Here is a 14,762-nt window from a genome sequence, read left to right on the forward strand (position 1 = left end):
CGCAGTGCTGCCCCAGGTGTTGCTGGTGAAAGCAATCCTCCTTTGAACAAGAATACCAACAGCAACCCCAGACACGTGTTTCGGCCTAGTCGGGCCTAATCAGTGAGGTGTAGCTGTGCCTCTGTGAGCACAGTGAGCAAGGAGTGCACATTATAAATGCATTCAATAACCTAACCACCATGAAGCTAAATGATGCAGTAAGATGGAACACAGTCATTAGAAATATGCCCTAGCTTCAGAGGTCAATCCCTTTGAAGAGTGAGACATTGTGCCCAAAAGTCTGATGTAGGTAAAGTTCTTGTGTTGGTGAATGTTCCAGAGAAGATATGCAACAAAGTTACTGATAGGTAAAAATGTGTTTCTATCTTCCAGATACAACTGCTTTAGACAAAAAGCAGTGGAATTGAAGAATACCTCAGGTTTATTCCAAGGTTTATTCTAAGGAGAACAAGGAGGGGACAAATGCTTTATGTTTATTTACCCCCATGACTCTGATTTTCCTAGATGACTAGATGGGTTGACTGTGGGGCTGGAGGTAGATTTTCCCACCATTGGTTCCAGTGAGAGGTGCCCAGGAGCTCTGGATGCAAGGATTCTTCTGGTTGGGTCCAGGAGCTGAGTGCAACTGTGCGATGGAGAAATGAAGGAAGCATTGATGCAGATATCTTCAGGACACTTCACAAGACGGGGAAGGCAAGTTCCAGCTACGGCCACCGCACACAGGCGACGGCAGGTGTCCTTTCAGTCATGCTTGAAGAGAACCTTCCAGAGCACGATCCCTTGAAGCCAGGTGGCTGGAATTTGGCAGGAAGACGACTTACAATACAAGCTAGCTGTCAGAATCTGCTGCTACTTTCCCTCGTAGTGTAGCCGACGGATTCTTCCCAACAATATAACCTACTGTCTGAATGCCAAAACTGGGATCTATTCTTTCAAACAGTGGATCCCACGAACACAGGAAGACAACAGCTGGAACACGCAGATAGACCTACAGACAGAATGACACTAATTAATCCTGCATAATTCCACATTTAATTTATGTCATTAACTATATAGGTTCAGCACTAACTTTCATAATAAGATAGCACTGCAAAAATTAACTGCGATATGACTATTATTAGTCTTTCTTCCCGATGGGATGTGATGACACGAGGAATCCGGAGCAATATAGAAATGAAGAACACTGCGATGAGAACGTAGAGAAGCAGGTAGCAGAACCGCAGCTCCCCTTTTGACTGTACCCAATGAAACGAGGATGCCTAACGGAATGTCTCTAGTCCAGAAGCTCTCCCGCCGAAACAAGGACGCCTAACGGGATTGAAAACACACAACCACACAACATCAGTCACCAGTCCGTGTGTAACAATCCGCAGGGTGCTCTGACTCCAGTTGGTGGCTGGTCCGGATAAGTGGAAGTAAACAAAGTCCAAAAACAATCCAGGGGGTGGTTCCAGTCAGTAAATACCAATGAGTAGCAATTAGCACGGTCAACGAAGCAAGTAGGGCAGATACAAAGCAATTCCAGGTAACGTTCTGGGTCGAGACAAAGGTCGATAGGCACACTGCAAATGAAGCCGACTTGGATGAGGCAAGGCAGTCCGGATCGGCAGGATGAAGACAGAACCAGATCGAGCAAACAAATCAGACAAGGGAAAGAACAAGGAATCCAGACGAAGGTAAATTCAAAGACCAGGTAAGCAAAGACTCAAAGAGACAGCCAGAAACAGGATTCAAAACTTCAGCAAATTCAGAAGCACTGCAGAGCCGGTAGGAGGTGCTTAAATGTCACGATACTGCAACACGTGACCACGGAGCGGCGCAAGCCATCATAGATGCCGCGACCGCGTTGTCAAGCGCCATGGCCACCTCCAATCCGGGCCGTAACGTCCTTTCCTGTGGAAACGCACGGAACTCTGGTCCTTGTGGTGTGGAAACCGTATGGAAAGAGGATGAAGCCTGAACTTGGGCATGGGCAGAAAAAGAAGATGGGAGTGGGACATGAGAGGGACTTTACTCTTTGAGTGCCTGAGTTTATGGGTTAATCTGATCACATGAGGGGAGGATGATGTATGGGTAGTAGGACGTGGATTCCGGACACTGGCGACCACCAAAGTTCCAGCTGCAAACATGGAACAGCAACGGTTCCAGCGAGGCAGCCCACCAGATTTAAATTGATCTCACAGTCCATGCTGTTGAAGGTGTGTGATGTGGTTGGAGTTGTACTCTAAATTCCTTGACTAGGGTGATTTTACAATGCACTGTGCCAGATCTATTAGTGAAGACAAGGTGTGGGCATCCAGCCTTCCAGAAGTCTTCCTTCTCCTGTGTGCAACACTTTTTAATTGTATGTTTTTCTCTCGCCAAAATGTATTCCTGTGCCCAGCAGTCTGTTTTCTTTCCAGTTCATGGATTGACTTTGGTGATAAAACCTGACAGTCTCCAAACAAACTTTGGAAATGAAGTCCTCCAAGATTAGATAAATAATACATACTTGCTGGAGAATGCATGATTCCTTTGAAAAGTGGGGAACCTTAATCTGAGGGACATTGTATCCTGCTCCATGGGACATTTCTCCAGACGTAATCTGACACCTGATATGGCCTGTCTTCACATTCCTCACCTTTGGGTAACAAATCTTGATCTTTTTATGATTGAACCATCCATCTAAGTGCCTTGTGCAATGGCTCATTCTGTAGCACAGAGCTTTCCAAGGAGCACCGTCAGAGATTGGTACCTAGTAATAGACAAGAGATGCAGCATATTCAAGATTGCAGTGTTGTTAGGTTGCCCTCCTACCTCACCCAACCACCTATTTTCTTCACAATCTGCATACTTTTCTTTACCTTACTCCAGTTTATGCTACCACTTCAGGTCAAGGGATGGTGCACTTTCTTCGGGCACACACCACATTTATATTTTCTGCTCTATTCATCTCATTGATCTCAATGGGATTCCATACCAAATTATTACTCACGGTTTACTAGCGATCCACAACTGCATGCTCCTTATGTTCCCCATTCCTGTAATTTCTAGCTCTCATCCAGAACCATTCGCTACACAGTGTCCACTGGCTGACATAGCAGCCCACAAAAGGGTACCAAACAACATCTCCTTACAAGTACCGTACCTGATGAGCACCACTACTGAGACATTGCTGAAATGTTGCCATAGACACATTGGATGGAGGCTCTTAGTTGCCCACCAGGTCCTCCACTAACCTCAACTCAGTAGCATTGTTAACTTGTATCTCAAACACACAGTACGCAGACCAGCTAAGCCGCTTACACACAGCAATTTAACATCTCTCCCAACAAGTGTAAAGAATCAAAGGTGTACACGCCTACAGCCAGCTTGCATACCATAGTCCTGGCCAATGTATCCTAGTATCTTAGGCACAAGAGGCTCCCCTTTGGACAGCCATTCCTCTCTGCTATTGACACTGAACACCTAGAAACAGACCTGCACACAGAGCTCGGGGAGCATGTGTTCCTCATACATCAACACAACAGTAAAACAACCTTGCTTTTTTTCCTAACCCTATATTTGACTTGGAGAATTTCCATTGTTTGGACAGCATTACATTTGAAAGTTTTACTTGTTTGTCCAACTAGATATGAAAGTGGTGTAGGTGGGAGTTAACCACCTAAGACTGGTGAAAGCTGCAGCAAAGGAGCAGGAAGAGTAGAAATGAGGCACAAAGCATCCCCGCTCTTTCCTGATGTTAAGTTTTTTTTTAGAATCAGACCTGCGTACACATTTTGAGAGGCCACCCTATTTTGATGAACAGGGACAAACGCTAAGGTCTACCCAAACTGTAAGTATTGTGACTTAACAGCAAGGCTTTGACTTAGGAGGGTGTGAGAGCGGCTGAAGGGCTCAGTTGAGCACACAGAACACTAATACAAGTTAGGCAGAGTGTACACAAATACCATTATTTGTTTAGGCCTAAGATAACTCTTATCAATGGAAAAACAAAGGTAAGTAGCACACTAAAACGCACTCTACACGTGTGCATTTATTCACCTTGGTATGCTCTAATAAGAGCACTGACACTTCACTTTTAAAAAAACAGCTAGAGATAGTTTTGGAATACTATAAGTGTAGTAAAGCAAGTGAATAAATAAATAGAACCAGGTAAGTAATCAGCAATTTTGAGATGAGAACTAATAGAATGAAAATTGACGTTATAAAACACCATACATAATTTTATAAATAAGTACAATCCTTACAAAGTCCTCCCCTAGCTATAAACAAAGGAGCATAGTGCCCTAAAAGTCACAGGTCCGCATGGAAGTCTTTTCGTTGGTTTGGAGTCCCTTTAGGAAGCTAAACAAGTGTTGTCTTAAGCCAACAGGTAGTTTGTAAGTGTTACAAAGTTTACTAAAAATAAGAGGACAGTCTTTAACAGACCCTCTCACATCCAACCACCTTAGGGGAGACCCACATTAGTATTCATGACCAGAACATCACTGTTCAAAGCTAGGAAAGGGAGAGATGGGGACATGGCTTTATGCCCAATGAACTCTACGGCGACATGGGAGCACAAAACGGGTATGTTTTCTCATCCCCTCCATTCCGATTCACTCAGGGGCCACCTTAGGAGTTCCTAAAATTGCTGGGTCTTCTGGATTTGTGCCTTGGTTCTGTTGGTGGAAGTACTGGCTCCTCCAATGCTGAGGGTCACGTCAGGTGTTGGGGTTTTGGGTCCAACAAGTTTTCTTGTCCAGGCTCCGGTAGCTGGTACTGGACACTCAGGACACAAACTACTGGACCACCACTCTGTTGACGAACTGAGAGGTCTCCCAGGATGCAATACAAGCGGCAAACAGTGATGGACACTTGAAAATGGCAGAAGGTGACCTTGTGGCAGAAACAAAGAAACTGGTCCTGTAAGGCCTCTCTTCATGTGGGAGAGCTGCAAATTCAGGGAAATGCTTCTTGTTCCATAAGCTTAGGAACCGCAGGGCTGAAGGTTTAATTCAGAACAGTGACCAGCATAGGGAAGTAGCCATGGAGGACATCTAACTACCCCACAGATGGATACCGGGACTCTTCAGAGTGCCTTCAATGGCTGGATCTTTGAGCACAGGTCGGTACTGGTTGTTCCCTACAGGGGTCGAAGCACCAATGAAGGTCTCCAGGAGATATGCAGAGAATCCCATGGTTTAGCCTGGCAAGTGAATAAAGCCCTGCAGAATAGCTACCAATACTGAAGTCTGGGTCTTCAGTATGCTTCTCTCTTCCGTAGGGCCTTGGCTCCAATTATGATCTGAGGGATGGCTGCTCCTTTGTATCCAGTATTCAGGCTGGGATTGCCCTCAGCCTCCAAATGGCAAGGATCTTCACCATTGAAACATGGCACAGGCTGTCCAATTCTGAACAATGTAGGGCCATTGCATCTGCCCAGTAGCAGACACACTCTGGCAAGAATGTGGACTGCGTCCAGACCAACCCATCCCCTACATCCAGCTACACACACATATTGCCAATTTGCCTGCTGGAGCTTACCTTATATGGACAGTCTGATGACTTCCAGGCATGAAAGACATCATACTACAAGATAGCCAAAGGATATGTAAAAATCTTGTGGCATGGCCATTTTAGAGTAAATGGTTCTCTATGTGGCATTAAGCAGTAAAATGCAAAAGTGCACAATACTCTAAAAAAGAAAGACACATAATGTAAGTAACCATAAAGTTAACAAAAACAAAGTTAGAGACACAAAGTGTCTCAACTGCACTTCACAAGATGATGTAGGAAGAACAAACAGCGAGTTTTACTATGGAGAACTGAGTTCTCCTGCACTGATAGCCATAAGGACTGACCAGTGCCACCAAAACAGATGAGCTTAACAAAGTAAGTGGATTAAAAAGGCTTCACTTACTTACAAAAGTCAGAAAATGTTCATAATAATAGGAAACAGTTGGGGTCCCATTGATGTCTATGGAGGGAATGCAGCAAAAAGAAAAATATTTCCCAACACCTGCTTCCGAGCCATTGTTGCTGTTTGTGGCCTATTTGTTCGCATAGTAAGTCTACAAAGGGCAAAGTCTACAAAGGGCCAATGACTTGAAACATGTGTGGCAAATAAACTATTGATTACACCATACCAGCTGTTGTAAAATTAACACATACCCATTTGCGCTGACACTATATCAAAGTAGATGATTCTGAGAAAAGAAATTGTGAAAAAATTAAATGTAAACCTGTTTTTAATAAGAATACAATCCATTCATACTGATAAGCCTTTGCACACAATAGAGCACATTCACAAGGCTGCTGGATCCACGGGATGTAAATCCTTCCGGGATCCATTACTCCAAAGTTCGAACTCCACACATTATCTTTCGCGTGCATGGCTGTTTTCTTGGGTAGAGGTGAAAGGGACTCTTTGGTGTTCACCAAAGCGGTCCCTTGGTGGGTCTTCCCTCTCGTTGGAGAAACTATATTTCTTCCTATTTGAATAACTAGTGTGTGACAGTGTTCCCCCACCAGACAGTGTAATCTCCTTATTTGGTCATTATGCATTTATCCCTATAGAGGTCGCTACCATCTGACAGCTGACGTTTTCTTCCTACATCTGGTTTGTGATTTAGCTTTTTCCTGGGAGCTGAATAATTTCTACTTGATCATGTTACTCCTATTTGTTGAGGACATCTTGATTAGTGTGCATTGCTTCACTGGTTAATGCACATTGATGTGGGAAACACCCTCCTGACAAAGCTCCCAGTTACTCGCTTGGCTCCACCAAAAAACTGTCCAATACGCTGCATGCCTTATTATGGCTGCACAGAAATTTGACTGAATCACCCCCGTTTTACGCAAACTACATTGGCTTCCTCTCCAGGCCAGGATACTTTTCAAGACTTAATGTATCACCTACAAAGCAGGCATGAGTATTGCACCAGTGTTCCTGGTGGCTATGCTTCATATATCTGGTGGCTCACGATCCTTGCGCAGCATTCGATAAGCCGGCTCGAATCCAACTCATCGGCAAAGAGAGGATCCGCAAACAATCCTTCTCTTGTCAGGCACCCAACCTCTGGAACTCGATCCCTGTATCAACTAGGAATGCCACCACAGTATTCCAGTTTCTCAGATCTCTCAAAAAGGGGCTTTTTAATCCCAATTGAAGCACAGATTGACTCAGACTGATACTCACAGTACAGCACTATTGTTAAAATATGCCAGCCCAAACACTAACTACCAACACCATATACAGCGTTGCGCTGCTCTCGGCTAGGCCTGCGTTCTAAACAATAAAATAAAACAAATAATTGTGTGACCATGCTAGGCGTCATCTTAGGGCACTGTTCGGGATATCTTTCCATGTGAAGAGACCTATCCTAAATGGAAAACATGGTGTCTACCAAGTTAGACCAAATGTCTTTCAATAGCTACTACAATAGAGCAGCCAGGTTTTAATTCTTAGGGGGGATAGGCTGGTGCCAAAGCACAATCATTTCCAAACACAGACACAATAAAATACACCACACATAATATACTGTAAATAAAAACATAGACCAAAAAAGTCCTTACAAGCATTCACAGCAATGGAGTAGTATGTAAAAGATAATACCAGATTTGCTCCCACTTTCACGAAAGGCTTACAAGATGGGAGTCATTACTAGGCATATACGTCCAGTATCCAGCAAAAAGGAGGAAAGGAACACCCAAGAACATTTCAGGAAACAGTATGTGGGCTAAATGTGCCCTAGTTCACTGATATAAAAATAGGTAGATACAATGGAACACGTAGTGGTTACTGTAACATTGCTATGTCCTGTAATAAAGTGTGAAATGCAGTAACTTATTATATCAAAAGCTATACTAAATCACTGGTACCTAATTACAACTTTTTTTTGTAAAAACTCCAGGACACAATTTTTATTTATTTATTTTGCATTTTTAAAGCGCTCACACAGCCCGTGGACATCGAGGTGCTGTTACGGGAATTGTTTATTTTTTTAGTTTTTTTTTTAGTTGCCCAATTGTTTTTTTTTGTCTTGGTTGCATATTTATAACGCGCTTAAATACCCAGAGGTTTTTAAGCGCAGACCCGGGGAATGTTGCAGCAAGTAGGGCAAGTTCACCTTTTATCCCACAGGTGCATTCGAATAAAGGCAACCAGCAAGAGGTGACACAATACAGAACCCCAAAAAAGATAACCAGCCAGGGGGGAACTTGCAGGTCAAGAAGTGGTGGTTGCAGAGGGATGACACCAAATCCCCACTACTTCTGGACTCTGGGACCTGGAACCAAGGAGTAAATCAGGGCCCGAGAACAAGTACTCACAGCTGGGAATGATAGAGAGCAGTGAGTTTGGGTGCCAACTTTAGGTGTAGCATAGAAAAGACCAGAACCAACAACCTAGCAAGGATCCAGATAACAAAAAAGGAACAACCTACGGGGCACCTGAGAGGTCAGCCCGTGGGGCAGAAGCTTTAGCATCCATGAAGGTTGTGCCAGGAGCACAGAGGAGCCCAACCAAGATTCCAGATCAGCTCATGGAGACTAGAAGGGGCTGCAGCCTGCAAGCAATGATTGGTATCACAGCAGGTGCAACAACAGGAAGCCACTCACAACGCCCCAAGAATATAGTTCAGGCAGGTCAGCAGCAAACCACTGAATTTCCAGGCCCTAAAGCACTTGGGCCAGAAGGATTTGCAAATGGAACACTTGAAAGGTCCAAAAAGTGTCCCACGAAGAACAGCTAGTCAAGCCAGCTAGAATGACAGCAGGGAATAAATGAAGAGGCCAGGGTGCGATTCCACCATCAGCCAGAGCCTAGCAGGTAAGGCCGCTCCTGCATCCTCAGCAGCATCAGCCCATCCTCAGCTTCATGTCTTGTAGGAGCTCAGATATAGACACGAGCAATGCACAACGTCTCCACAATGATATGTTTAGTAAGAAAGCTTTCCAGACACCTTACAGGTGAGCAGATAAAGGTTTTGGCGGGCATCAAATCAGGCTGGCCCTACAAAGCGCCTAACGCACTGGCCAACCCACACTGAATGTAGATTGGGATGTCTAGAGGCCTTTTAACTGGTCTACATCAGTGTAATCTAAAACAGTGGATGCCTATGTCAGCAAAATAGCACTTGTGATTGTGCTTTGTGGCCCACATAGGCAAAGGGATGGCCCAAAACGAAATGGCTAGAAGCAGGGCTTATAAAAATATATTAGGACTCCAATGGTTACTACAATGATGCCTGGGGATACTTATGCTGTAAAAGTGACACCACCTCTGGTGTAGCCAAAACTCAATTGCAGCCGCCACCATCCTACTCCACAGCACACTGTCAAGGTGATGGTCATCCTGGGACAAAAATGGGCTGGTTAAAAAGCACTGTGCCCTATTATCCATATGGATTACTTAGGGCAGCATACCAGAAAAGGGGTTTCAGTGGCATTGGGACTTCAGTAGAAGATGCTCTGGCCACAACAGAAAAGGCAACATTTCAATCAAGCAGCAAAGGATTTAGGAGGACCAGAAAGTTAGGGAGCCGGAATCCCAAAAATGAAATCCTACCCTAACCAGTACATAGAAATCCTTATGTGCTATGTACACTCTCTGTTCATGCTAAAATATGTAACTTATTCAAATACTTGTTATCTGCCAACAGGTATTGTACTCCATCTCTTGTGATGTGGTGTGTTGCATGTTCTGATTGCATGTACATTTATACTTTCGCATTTCTTTTCTGAGTAATTAATATCATTCTGTCTTTCTTTCACCATCAGATCTATTATGCGAGGCTGCGACAATATGTGTACATACTGCATTGTCCCATTCACCCGTGGACGAGAGCGGAGCAGGCCCATTTCCTCCATTCTTCAGGAAGTCAGAATGCTGTCCGACAAGGTTTGTGCCACGCTTTCAGCACAACTTGCAACAATTTATCTTTTATGTCCAGGGAGTACCCAACTGCTGCTTCCCGCACCCTCCTTTCCCTTTCTCTCTACCTACTTCTCCACATAACTGCTTGCTAAGTGGGTCTTTGCAGCCTGAATGATTGAACAATCTGCAAAGCGTTGCGTGTTGATATGCTTTTTGTACAACACGGTCTGATACTGATCAGTAATAGAACGGTTAGATACAACCAATAGTGTGAAAGAAAGGAGATATTTCTTTTATAGTTTATTGGGAAGAAATCTACTACAATAAGCCCTTATGAGCAGAAGGCAGACGGGAATCTAAAGAAGGTAGGAAGGGGGATAAGGTGGAGTAAAGGCACTTGGGTTTACTTGGTACCAGTTCAACATAGGGTGACCTAGAGGCATCGCTGACCTTTAATTTCTCCCTGGGCAATCATTCTTAAAAAATAAAGTAGTAAAAAATGTACTCTGTAAAGGGGTTTAAAACGCATGCCTGCCCCTATCCTGGGAGCAGCCCATGCATGGAACACACATCTTGAGGGAGTTTAGAATAGGATATTATTAAAGGTACAGGCATGACCTCGTAGTCTGCTCACTGTTCTGGGACATTCGAGGGAGTGTGAGCACACCACCATCTTAATTTGAAGCTCTTATGAATAGCCTTCGTTTTCAGTTCTTCATCACGTGTCAGGAGACCACGATTTTGGCCAATAAATACATTTCATTACATTACATTTTAAGTGCTTTGAAACACATTGTGTATAGGCGCTATACAAATAAACAAACAATCAATCAATCAATCAATTTCTACCCTATTGCGCACATAAAAACAGCTTCTTCATCAATTCTTTAATTTGCAATCCTAGGCCTGTTTTTTAGATAGCTGGGTTTATTCTTCAACTCGAGTCGTTGTCCATTTTCTTCCGATGGCTGTCCTAAATGTTCTATATATATTTCTCAGCTTGTGGAATCTGCTTAGATCACATGCTCTGCATAGGCCGACATCTAGCGGAAGGTGCAGAGTATGACGGTTGTTTTCAAAACTCGAAAAGGGACGTCGACAGGGCCTGACAGTAATACTATCCCTAGTGTGACGTCCACTGTACCCATGATCCCTCACGTGTCGAGGTCTCTCAGATTGTTTTTTTCCGCCATTCTAGAAGGACGCGTATAGCGGAGTTCCTCTTTCGGCATAAAGCCATTGACTTATTTCAATTATCGATAGTATTTCTTTCTATGCCTTTCTTCACCGACCTCCGAAACATCATGCCGGTGAAGACAAAGAACTGCCCGTCGAAGGACTAACGCGACGGACCGTTTGGCCTTGGAAGGCCACCCCGGGCCTCGGCCCAGACAGTAGGGAGAGATGGCGGGGGTCATTTTAGGATGTATATGCCCCCTTTTCTACACTATTTTCGCCCAGCTGCCATAGTCTGTAGTTATGGACAAAACAAGTAAATTATTTAGGGCGCCTGGCGGGTTCCTGATATACCCAGGTGGGTACACATCTACATATCAAAAAATCAGGATGAGAGATCCTGCAAGCAGCTGCGTGGTTCTGAACATATACATTTATTTCAAAACACAAGGTTTTTTTGAAGACAAATTCTTGATTATTTTACAAAATTTTTGATAAGCCCGAAAGTGACAACGGACAGGTGTGATTATATACATTGGAAATACAGGTAAGTATCAACCTCTATAATATTGAGGTAAAAGTTCCACAGAAGGGCATAGTCACACATGACAGTAGGGTAGACCTACAGTTGAACAAAGTGCACCCAGGACAGAAAATGGTCCAGGGCGTGATTAACACAAAAGTGTACACAACACTATCTACAGAACATACACAAAAGAGGTTTATACAGTTGTGCCACAGGAGATCGAGACAGGAGTGTTTCGGCCATGAAGGGCTGGATTGTAGCCTGTCTGAGTGTTGGCCTTCATCAGGATGGACACAGGATGTAGTACTGTCTGTAATATCTGTGGGTGAGATAAAGGCTGTAAGGATCTCGGGGTGTTTTTTAGTGATTTAAGGATTAATGAATAATGGCTCAATGGTGCCATGATGATACATCACAATGTGTATCAGTATACTGCTTACCTTCTGCTTAAATAGCAGTGGTGATGCTGTGTCTAGACAATCCTTTATTGGTTGCTCGATTGTGGTGCGTAATGCATTCTGGGGTAGCCCTGGGTTCCTGACGGGTGGACTTGTTTCAGGATCCCGGGGGCTGGAAGAGGGCCAGTGACGCCAGCACCCTCTCTAATCACGGTGTCTGTTCTGCAGCCCGGTGCTCTAACTTGCATTTATCCATTAGGAGGTTCACCTTTCTGTGATGGCTACACCATTCGTGCACTACTTTAGTGTTCCCTCAACGTAGTTGGCAATTTTAAAAGCTACAACGTCACTATTACAATTTGGTTTGCACGCACACTCTGCATGGTATGTCACTTTCCATGCCTTCACGCATCACCAATTCCACTCCCGGTTAGACTCCATACAGAGACTCGCATAAACACATACGAGTCCTACCACTGTGTGACTATCACCACTCCAGTCACTGATCGAAAGCGCCACAGTCTCTCGAGACACCCACACTGCGCATACGAGTACAATTGATGGCATGTACCCAACACCGTGGTGAGGTGAGACTGCACAGCGTGGTCTCTCCCACGACCCACGATATTGATCTTGGCTACAATCCAGCCCTCCATGGCCGAAACACTCCTGTGTCGATCTAATGTGGCACAACTGTATATACCTCTTTTGTGTATGTTCTGGAGATAGTGTTGTGTACACTTTTGTGTTAATGACGCCCTGGACCATTTTCCGTCCTGGGTGCACTTTGTTCAACTGTAGGTCTACCCTACTGTCATGTGTGACTGTGCCCTTCTGTGGAGCTTTTACCTCAAAATTATAGAGGTTGATACATACCTGTATTTCCACTGTATCTAATCACACCTGTCTGTTGTCACTTTCGAGCTTATCGAAAGTTTTGTAAAATAATCAAGAATTTGTCTTAAAAAAAACCTTGTGTTTTGAAATAAATGTATATATTCAGAGCCACGCAGCTTCTTGTAGGATCTCTCATCCTGATTTTTTGAGATGTAGACATGTACCCACCTGGGTATATCTGGACCCTGCCAGGTGCCCTAAAATGTACTTGATTAAGCACAACCGGTGGTTGTAGGGCTATTTAATTTTTGAGAATATACACTATATCGTCATACTTCGACATATGGGTAAAGTCAACATCATGTCCTATACGGACAAGTATTTTCAGAAACTACTGGGCACGACATCTGCTATGGGATCAGAAGGCGGAGCAATCGCACAAGGTGCAAATAAAGATGAATTAGACACCATTCATCAAAAGAGAAAAAAACTCATACGTACAGAGATGCATGGAACTTTCATGCTCGAATACCTGAAAGCCGGGATCATACCAGAAGGGCTACAGGTGAAAAACATTCCCTGGGTTTTTACAGACAACCCCAAGTTTAAGACCAACTTCAGCGGGGTCGGCAACAAATGTAGGCGTGATTGGATTATCTTGATCATTGACACTGCCCAAGAAGAATGCAAAAAACAATGAGAAGATCTGGCGACATTGGAGAAAAATTAATTGAGGATACAACCATCAATGATGCAAAAAAGAAACTAGAAAAACTAGAAGAGGAAGTGGCTAAATTCAAACAAATCACGATAGATCGCAAGGTACAGAAATTCAGGAAGGATCTCGCAAACTACGCTGAGGAAATTACATACCCATACCTCAAAGACACCTATTATAGTGACTTACAGCAACAACAAAAAACTAACTATAACAGACGCAACCGTGTCGTAAATTTATCCGGCAGTTCTGGATCTTCAAGCGGCAGCTCCCCCAGTTCACCCGGCGGCAATAGGATGACTGGACCACCCCCACAACACCCTTTTTTTCAGAGAGGAGGTCAACGGGGCAGACCGAAGAGGCATCCACAACAGACGAGCCAGTACGTGAGGACACACCAATGGTACTCCAATCAGCCAAAACATACATCCCCATTTTTTATTTGTCATCAAGAACATTAAATCAAGCAGAACAGACCCTCCTTGAAATAGGGCTATCGTTTGTTCCATCGACCAAGGCAGATCCTTTCAAAACAGAGGCCGAACTAAGAAGATTTTTTCATACTCTAAGACTCGAATACATTTTCGAGGTATATCTACCAGAAAAACAGAATTCTGAGAACATCACCATCCAAGAACCAGATATGTCATCAGACAACACGACAGGCTTGAAACCCAAGTGCAACTTTACGCCTCGCCCCCATACCATTCCAGGGGTGTTCGACACCTTTGAAAAAATTGTCATGAAAATGATCACCACCAGATTGGCACAAAAAAACTTTTACCAAGATAACTTGAACAAGAAAGAAAGGCAATCCCTCGGTAACCTCAACTTGGACAAAACCATCACCATTAAACTAGCCGACAAGAGAGGTGGGATTGTGGTTATGAATACCAAAGATTACGATAAAGAATGCCAGCCTCTCCTAGACGACACCACGTCGTACAAAAAACTCAACGGGGATTCCCACGCAACGCATACAAGAAGAAATTGGCAGTCTCAACAAACACGCTGAAGAAGAGGGGTGGATTTGCTCTGATGAACGCATTTTTCTGAACAAAACGCACCCTAAGTCCCCAGCTTTTTACATTTTGCCCAAAATACATGAACATGCCACCAAACCACCTGGTTGACCAATTGTTTCTGCTTGTGACTCTCTTCTAGAACCACTCTCATTATACATGGACCACTTCAAGAAAGCTTTCATTGGTAAAATGCAATCCTACATTAAGGACAGCACAGAAACCATCAAGATTTTGGAAACCG

General features: G+C 43.9%; 1 protein-coding gene across 3 annotated transcripts in view; it reads left to right on the forward strand.

Moving 5' to 3' along the window:
• The window catches only part of CDK5RAP1 (CDK5 regulatory subunit associated protein 1), a 741,070-nt gene that overhangs the window by 224,005 nt on the left and 502,303 nt on the right, over window positions 1-14,762 (forward strand). For all 3 annotated transcript variants that reach the window (XM_069652401.1, XM_069652403.1, XM_069652404.1), the window contains exon 7: window positions 9,745-9,865. In XM_069652401.1, the coding sequence (XP_069508502.1) occupies window positions 9,745-9,865 (121 nt within the window). The remainder of the gene's footprint in view (window positions 1-9,744; window positions 9,866-14,762) is intronic.

The sequence above is a fragment of the Ambystoma mexicanum genome, chromosome 3p (assembly GCF_040938575.1).
Source record: "Ambystoma mexicanum isolate Mex_15411 chromosome 3p, UKY_AmexF1_1, whole genome shotgun sequence".
NCBI classification, from domain to species: Eukaryota; Metazoa; Chordata; class Amphibia; order Caudata; family Ambystomatidae; genus Ambystoma; species Ambystoma mexicanum.